Source organism: Acanthochromis polyacanthus, chromosome 20 (assembly GCF_021347895.1).
Source record: "Acanthochromis polyacanthus isolate Apoly-LR-REF ecotype Palm Island chromosome 20, KAUST_Apoly_ChrSc, whole genome shotgun sequence".
NCBI lineage: Eukaryota > Metazoa > Chordata > Actinopteri > Pomacentridae > Acanthochromis > Acanthochromis polyacanthus.
In genome coordinates, this window is record NC_067132.1 from 19,995,416 (window position 1) to 20,003,969 (window position 8,554).

General features: G+C 40.2%; 1 protein-coding gene and 1 long non-coding RNA gene across 2 annotated transcripts; one reads left to right on the forward strand and one right to left on the reverse strand.

The window, feature by feature from the left end:
• Nucleotides 1-2,102: 2,102 nt before the first annotated feature.
• Nucleotides 2,103-3,924, reverse strand: LOC127531411 (uncharacterized). Its single transcript, XR_007938533.1, has 3 exons — nt 3,788-3,924; nt 3,407-3,587; nt 2,103-2,298 (listed from the first exon to the last, which is right to left on the reverse strand). It is a non-coding gene; the product is annotated as an uncharacterized LOC127531411 (long non-coding RNA).
• LOC110963241 (solute carrier family 22 member 13-like) lies at nt 2,103-7,843 on the forward strand. The gene is made up of 10 exons (XM_051940758.1): nt 2,103-2,490; nt 2,628-2,731; nt 4,520-4,674; nt 4,779-4,950; nt 5,087-5,207; nt 5,302-5,396; nt 5,488-5,702; nt 5,826-5,934; nt 6,014-6,208; nt 7,024-7,843. Exons 1-10 carry the CDS (start codon nt 2,116-2,118, stop codon nt 7,091-7,093), a joined length of 1,611 nt encoding a protein of 536 aa, XP_051796718.1. The 5' UTR covers nt 2,103-2,115; the 3' UTR covers nt 7,094-7,843.
• The last annotated feature ends 711 nt before the right edge of the window (nt 7,844-8,554 follow it).

Below are 8,554 nucleotides of genomic sequence, written 5' to 3' on the forward strand. Positions count from 1 at the left end.
ATGCAGGCTCCGGATTGGCTGACTTCGGCTCAGGTCAGCTGCTCCAAATCAGACTTCAGGCACAGGTGAGGAGGATCAGCTGCAGCGGCAACCTCAGAGCGTATAGAAAGACACAGGCATGCACACACACACGAGCATGCACACAAGAGGAGGAGACCAGAATACGGTGGCGCCCGTAACAGCGGCTGAATCCCAAACCGCCCCCTACACACTATCCCTACACACTACCCCTCCGTTTGCGCGTTCCCGCAGAGGGTCCTCCATATTAAGGGCCGTCCCAAACTGCGTAGTGCGGAGGGGGAGTGGACTGTTCAGCCCTTAAATAGCGAGTCTGCATCGATGCTCACTCTCGACAACTTTTTCAGGAAGTGCAACGTCGAAATGGAGGAGGAAACAAACATATAGATGTAAGTTCCACATGCGTCCATTATTTCTCCCACACCTTTTTCACACTGACAGAACATCACAAAAAGAGTGGTGAAAAAAGATAAAACAAAAGAAACAAATCTTCTTCTCTGCTGACGTTTGATTTAATTGTGCACCCCGACACCTTAAAATTTGAACACAACTGACAGAATTAATTTATTCATTCATTTGTTGGATTTGAAATGCCAGATAATAGGATTGGAAAACATGTGAGTGAAAAAAGTGGGACACTTTCGTCTTCTGGAAGCAGCAGTGCTTCGTCTATTGTTCTGAACTCTGCTTATCTCAAGTCACATTAGCCCTTTCTGTATTTATAGCAGTTGGACTGCTTCGGTTTGCACGCTAGCATGAAGCTACCACACGTTGCAAGGGCTCGCATTACTAAAAGGAGCGCTTGTTTTTGTTCAGTGGGACCGCGCGCGGGGCGGTGCGCTTTTTATACATTCAGAGAAACAGTCGCGGTTTGGTCAGTGGAAACAGTGAACAAAAATGAGCGCTCCTTTTAGTAATGCTAGCCCGTGCAACGTGTGGTAGCTTCATGCTAGCGTGCAAACCGAAGCAGTCCAACTGCTATAAATACAGAAAGGGCTAATGTGACTTGAGATAAGCAGAGTTCAGAACAATAGACGAAGCACTGCGGTATTCATTAAAATAATTATTTACCGTTTGGCGTGTAATGTTCCAGGGTGATGATCAGCCAGTCTGCCAGGCAAAACAAACTTCCAAACTAAGTTTGGACAGGAAGTAGTACCGTAGGAATCCGCCCTCTGACTCCCCTGCTGCACGTCCAACAGACTGACCGAGTAAGACTGCTCAGGCCAAAGATGAAGTACGTGTTTGAACACGAAGTATGTTTGAAAAACAACTTGTCAACAGCAAAAATGACAAAAGTGTTCCTTAAAAAATAAACGCAGAGGAATAAAACACAAACACAAAGGAGAGAAAATACAACGCGGAGGAATGTTCACACAAACACGAAGGACAGAAAATACAAACGCGAAGGGGAGAAAATACAAACACGAAGGACAGAAAATACAACATGGAGAAATAAACCAACATATACAATATGTCCCCGAGGGGGCTCCGTAAGAAATATATTGTAAAGGTGTGAACATTCATAGAAGGGACACTGCTGAACATGTGGGAATGCAAAGACAATGGACCTCTTCATACACGTGTGTGTGTGTGTGTGTGTGTGTGTGTGTGTGTGTGTGTGTGTGTGTGTGTGTGTGTGTGTGTGTGTGCGCGCGCGTGTATGTGTTTGCTCCCAAGAATGTCACTTCAAAATGGAGAGTGTCATTTGCTTTAGACCATTTTTTAGTTTATCTTCAAACAGTGTGTATAACACGATTGTGAATGTTTAGATTACACTTTTTCCTCTTTAAAATGATTGAAAGTGTCCAATATCAGCACACAGTGATTCTGCAAAAGGACTTCTTTTAAAAACATAATGCCATTATCTTTGTCTATTCGTTTTATTGTTTTAACTATCTCACATTTTTATTGTTGTTGCATGATCAGTTATCACTGTTATCCTTAATATATGAGTTGAAAGTACATTTAATAAACCATGTAACTGCACTTGGTTAAACATTAATCGACCAGATAATTTGTAGTGATCTACTGTTAATGTCTCTGCTCATGCTGCACTTGGATTAGGAGTCATTGTGAGGCGAACCACACATCACGATGAGCAACTTTGGACAGATCCTGAAGGAAATTGGGGAATTTGGTTTGTTTCAGAAGTGCTTACTTATTGCATTTTTTGCCATCAACATTTATTCACCTTTTGATGTAATTAGTCAGGTATTTGGTGGCCAGAGCTTCCCACATCACTGCAACACTGACTGGATCTTGGAGCGTGGACCCAACCTGACAGAGGAGAGACAAAAGAATCTCACCATCCCAGTGAACGAGGATGGAAGCTTTGAAAGCTGTAAAATGTTCACACCTGTGGATTGGAATTTGGAAGACATCGAACAGTATGGGATTAACACCACAACAAAATGCACAGATGGATGGGACTATGAGGCTGGACCAGGTGTTTCCAACATTGTGACAGAGGTAAACAAAGATAGAGATCATTTGTTCATTTATATGCTCCCTGCAGACCACTGCTTGAAATCAGTTTCACTGTATGTCCTGTGTGTTGGGTTAAATAATCATTGCCCTTTTTGTGTTTCCATTGTTGCTGTTTTCAGTTTGATGTGGTTTGTGACAAGAATGCTTTGATTGAGATATCACAGTCCATCTATATGGCAGGTCTACTGACTGGAGCTTTGGTGTTTGGAGCTATTTCTGACAGGTAATACATCCCTTATTCTGTCACAAGGTTCAGTGGTTTTGCCTTCATAATAAGAAATAATTCTGATTAACATTACCCTCATAACAAGCAGGTTTTGTCATTCAAACCTATTGTAACACCCGTCCCATGTAGCTAAGTATATTTCTAATGAAATCGTAGGGGTGGTAGTACTATGGGCGGGGTCCTGGGTACTTGACTAACATTACATAAATGAAGAGCTAACAAAACGTTATCAATTCACACTCAGTTAAAGAATAAATGACGGTGCCTCCAAGTGGTAATGAAATAATGAAATTGAGTTACTAATTTCTACCACTAAACTTTACGAAACTCAAGTAACCTCTAACTCTAAGTAAAGTATGACACACACACAATACTTTAAATTCAAAATCTCATTTAGTAAAAAGTAGAAAATACTAGAAATAATATACAAAATAAAATTCAATAAAGAGAATTTGTAATGTCCCAACGAATGGTTTGAATACTCTGTTCAGTGGTTATAAACACCACACACTCAGGCTGCACATAAGCAAGAAATGTCCTTAAATCAAAAGAAATAGAAAACCGTTGCAGGCCTGTGTCGATGCTCGGGAGCGGTGAAGCCCAAAACAATTGGCCGTTTCACTTGCTACGCAAGCAGAAAACAAAACAGTGCACTTTCAGTTCAGTACTCACAGTCACCGGGATGAGCGGGCGAAACAGGCAAACCAGCAATGAAAAGCGAGGGAAACGAGCGAGGTCACTGGCAGATTCTCAGCAGCGGCAACATCTCAGATGAGCAGGAACGATAGCAGGACTGTGACGACAGCTACCCACTTCTACCGGGTCCAAGGAGAGCTTCCTGGTCCTCAGTCTACTAAAATGACAGATCGTCTCCGTCATAAACCAAACAAAGCTGGTGGAAAACTAACAGCGGGGCTACAGTTAGCAACAATTAACGTAGTAGCATAGTCTGCTGCTACATGATAGCAGGAGCTAACATCACTAAGCAGGCTACCGAAGTTCGAACACTTTTCAATACACTCGTCATAAAACATACACACAGGGGTTATTTACCTTCGACAGGTTACAGTAAGTCCAAATCCAGCGGATAAACTCTGCATTCATCCAAAATGAACAATACTCCACCATAAGCGTTTTTCTCGACGTGTATACAGCTCCTCACTGTTTTTTCATCTACCATGCCCGTGCTTCGTACCTCACGGGGTTTCCGTTGCTCATCCCGCCCACATCTATTGTGATTCGCTGCCCAGGTCATGCCAACCAACAACAATAACAGAACAGGAATGATTGACAAGACTTGAGAAAACCAAACTAGATTGCGCGCAGACCACGCTATCCCAATGTGCGTTACAAACAAACTACATCCATCTTAAAGGAACATAACACAATAAACACGGAATGTATGAATGACAGCAAATGAAACAAAAATGACAATAAATGATCTCTATTGCTCTTAAATACACATCAACCATTTAAAATAAACATTTTAACACAGTGTGACTATTTAGTTTTTTTAATTATATACACAACTTAGTCTAAAAGGTTTTTTAGACTGGGCTACACTATGTTTGGTGTTTCTCTCTGAGTTAATGAAAAGCAATAACAAGCAGACACTGACAAGAATTTTATTTTATGTCTGCATCTGCCAGTGAGTCATCCTTGTTAGAGTAATGCTTTACAAGATGTTCGTTTGTAATTTGCATACATCAGTAATTATGAATGAAATGTAAAGCACTGGAAACATCATCTGTCTCTATTTGTAATTCTCATGTCTTCTCTTTACAGGTTTGGACGGCGAGTTGCCATCCTCCTTGCAGTTTTCACCCTTTTGGTGTTTGGTGTGGCCACTGCTTTCTCACCAAACGTCTATGTATATACAGCTTTTAAGTTTGTCTGTGGGACCTCAAGCGTCGTCGTCGTCATGATTACTTCGGTGTTGGGTAATTCCGCTGTCTTCATTTATGATTATTGTTATTGCTTTAGTCTTGTGAAAATTAAATTTTTTTTAATGCTCAGTGACCATGAATTCTCATCTGTCTTACAGCTGTGGAATGGAGTGATCCTTCAAAGTCTGCTCTTTGCACAATTGTCATGGTAACGTGGACAAGCGTTGGGCAAATGTTGGTGTCTGGCATTGCTTATTTGTTGTGCAATTGGAGAATCCTGCAGCTGGTGCTCTTCTGTCCTCTTGTCATTCTTCTTGCTGCCCTTTACTGGTAAGAACTCTCTAATGCCATAACCTTTACAGATCTTATTCAAATACTAAATGCCCCCCCAAAAAATTAAAAATAAGAAATAAAGTGTTATTGTAATGACTGAATCATTCTTTATTTTGAAATTGTGTTTCCACAGGTTTCTCCCAGAATCAGCTCGGTGGCTCTTGGCACATGGCAGGAAGGAAGAAGCACGAAAGGAGCTCCAGCGAGCAGCCAGGATCAATGGGAGGAAACTACCAGAAGACCTGCTAGACCAGGTGATCAGCATCAAGCACACTTTGACTTAGACAAAATACATTAAACCTCTCCATGCAGTGGATGCTTTCTAAAAGTTTCCTTTTCCTTATTCAGGTAAATGTGGAGCGTATATCTGAAAGAAGAAACATGTCTGACATCTTCAAAATACCGTATCTGAGAAAATATACTCTAATAATGGGCTTCATTTGGTGAGATGATGTTCATGCCACTGTCCTTAATATCTGATGATGCTGTTTGTGAGAAGTGAAACTCAAAGCCTCTCTTGGTCTCTGATTTCAGGTTTGCAGCAAGTCTTCTGTTTTATGGACTGAGTCTGAATGTTGGCAGTTTTGGCTTGAATATCTACCTCACACAGTTCATATTTGCTTTTGTTGAAATTCCTGCAAATATTGGCAGTTTGTTTCTAATTCAACACTTTGGAAGGAGAATATGTGAAGCGTGTTTTCTGTGCTTTGGGGGTACTGCTTGCCTTGTGGTCCTTGCTGTCCCAAAAGGTATCTTGCAAACTTTGAACACGTTTTTGTTGAAAAAAATGTTTACAAAGAGGTGAATTTTTCAATTTTCCAACTAGGATTCTTATCTTCATGTTTGTGTTAAATCTTTTTACCCCCAATCAGATCTTCCTGTGGTAGTAACAGTCATCGCTGTGGTGGGAAAATTTGCTGCCACTGCTTCTTTCAGCACAGCCTACGTTTATGCAGCAGAATTGTACCCGACTGTTTTAAGGTAATGCCATATCTGCTGAATTTGGTGTTACTAGAACCCTCTTAATCATTGTGTGATTCTTCATTGTGTGTCTTTGCAGACAGAATGGTGTAGGTCTGAACTCCATGTGCGCTCGTGTTGCCGGCATCCTTGCTCCACTGATCAGGCTGCTGGAGGTTTATCATTACACCATTCCCATGCTGATATATGGCATCATCCCCATTGTTGCTGGTGGTTTCTGTTTGCTGCTGCCTGAAACACTCAATGTTCAACTTCAGGACCACACTGAGTTCAAGTGAGCTGAATTTCTCTACTGCAATTGAAATATACACTCACTGGACATTTTATTAGATACACCTTGCTGGTAAAAGATTGGAACTCCTTGATTCAAGGCAGGATGGATCCTTTCGTGTTGTTTGTGCCTAATTCTGACCCTATCATCTGAATCTTCTGTTGTCACATTTTGTTGAATCTGTGTGAATTGTAGCCTCAGTTTCCTGTTCTTAGCTGACAGGAGTGGCACCTGGTGTGGTGTTCTGCTGCTGTAGCAAATCTTCTTCAAGGTTGGACATGTTGTGCGTTCAGAGATGGTGTTCTGCTTTTCTTGGTTGCAATGAGTGGTTATTTGAGTTACTCTGTTGCCGTTCTATCATCTCCAACCAGTGTGCCCATTCTCCTCTGACCTCTCACATCAACAAGAGGCATTTCCATCCACACAACTGCCGCTCACTGGATATTTTCTCTTTTTCTGACCATTCCCTGTAAACCCTAGAGATGGTTGTATGTGAAAGTCCCAGTAGATCAACAGTTTGTGAAATATTTAGACCAGCCCGTCTGGCACCAACAACCATGCCACGTTTAAAGTCACTTAAATCTCCTTTCTTCCCCATTCTGATGCTTGGTTTGAACTTCAGCAAGCTGTCTTGACCACGTCTACATGCCTCAATGCATTGAGTCACAGCCATGTGTTTGGCCGATTAGCTATTTGTGTGAACAAGCAATTGAACAGGTGTACCTAATAAAGTGGCCGGTGAGTGTATATGCATGTGACAGGAATTTAATAGCCAAAAATTTGTTTTGACTGTGTTTCTTGTTCTGTTTTTAAAATAGAAAACCAGTGGATGGACCAATGGAGGACAGAGATCACGCTGAACAAGTCATTGAAGAGCACAAACTATAATTTGCACTTAAATCCTAATCTGACATTTGTCATCTCTTTCTTTCTTTATTGATCAACAAACATGAAAGTTTTAAACAAAAATTAACTGTAGTATAAACTTAGTGGATGCTTAATTCTGAAAGATTTTATTCTGTTTTACAGATACTTTGCCAAAGATGAGTTTTTAGTGCATCTGAAAGCGTTATTAACATGCACCACCTAAAAACAGTCATGACTGGTTACACCAAATTTTACTCATCCTCAGCTGAACCACTTGTCACAGTACAAAAGATCCAAGAGGTCACGTCTGACTTCAGGTTTATTGCTGACTTGTCTGTATTCTGCTGAACATGTGATTTATGTTTCTTTTTATGTGTGTTCTTGTCGTTCAGCATTATGATGTCGCTTTTGTATGAAGCATGCAGTTCTTTACAGATAAGTGCTTATAGATAAGTTACCCAGTGTGACTGTCTGCTGCAGATTAGCAGTGATTGCTATGGTCCTACACGAGAACGAAAGGTGAAAATAAACCATCTTTGTACACACTTGGATTGTACTGGTTTAAAAATTAATTAGCAAGGTCAGATAGAAGTATAGCACTGATGGTAGGGCACGCTGCCCTTTAAATGAGGAAATGCTGCAGATTGAGCCAACTATTAATGTCACAAATTAGACACTTAGGTTTTATTTTGTTTATTTCTTGCTCTTTCTATACTAGTGATCCTGAATTTATTTTTTGATACACAATCGATGAAATTAGAAATCACAATATTTTTTGTGAAATCCTCAGAAATCTACCAAACATTTAAATCAATTACATATTATTGATTTGAAAAACTACACTCATAATGACAGGCAGAAATATATTGTAAGCTTGTGAGCATTCATTGAAGAGACACTGCTGAACACGTGGGAATGCAAAAACAATGGACGTCTTTGTGTATACGTGTGTGTGTGTGTGTGTGTGTGTGTGTGTGTGTGTGTGTGTGCGCGCGCATAGCAGTCTTTATGCATTTTGCCTTTAGATTTTACATTTTTTGTAAAAACAAAAACAAAACTAAAATTTCTTGTACATTATTGTGACAAAATCAAGCTGATTTCTGATCTTTGTTGTCTCAGTTCAGGCAAAATATTTGATTTCTCTTTGAGTTTTACATTGTGTACAAAAGAGAACAATATCAAAAAATGTTTACAGTAATCAGTTGTAGCAAATGTAAACTAAAAAAAGTAAAATACAATTAAATAAAAAGACTGAATGTCAGGGAGGTTATTATATGCATCAGCCTTTGCATAAAAAGCCCAATTTTTAAATCGAAGTTTTGTGTCATTGTTCATTATTAATCAGTACATAAACACACTGTAAAGGCTGTACAGCGTCCATCATTGTGTGGTTCCTCAAACACAGCTTTAAGAGGATCTTCTGTGTTGTCACAGTCACCATCTCATCTGCTGAAGATAAAAATAGAGCACAGCTTGAAGGAG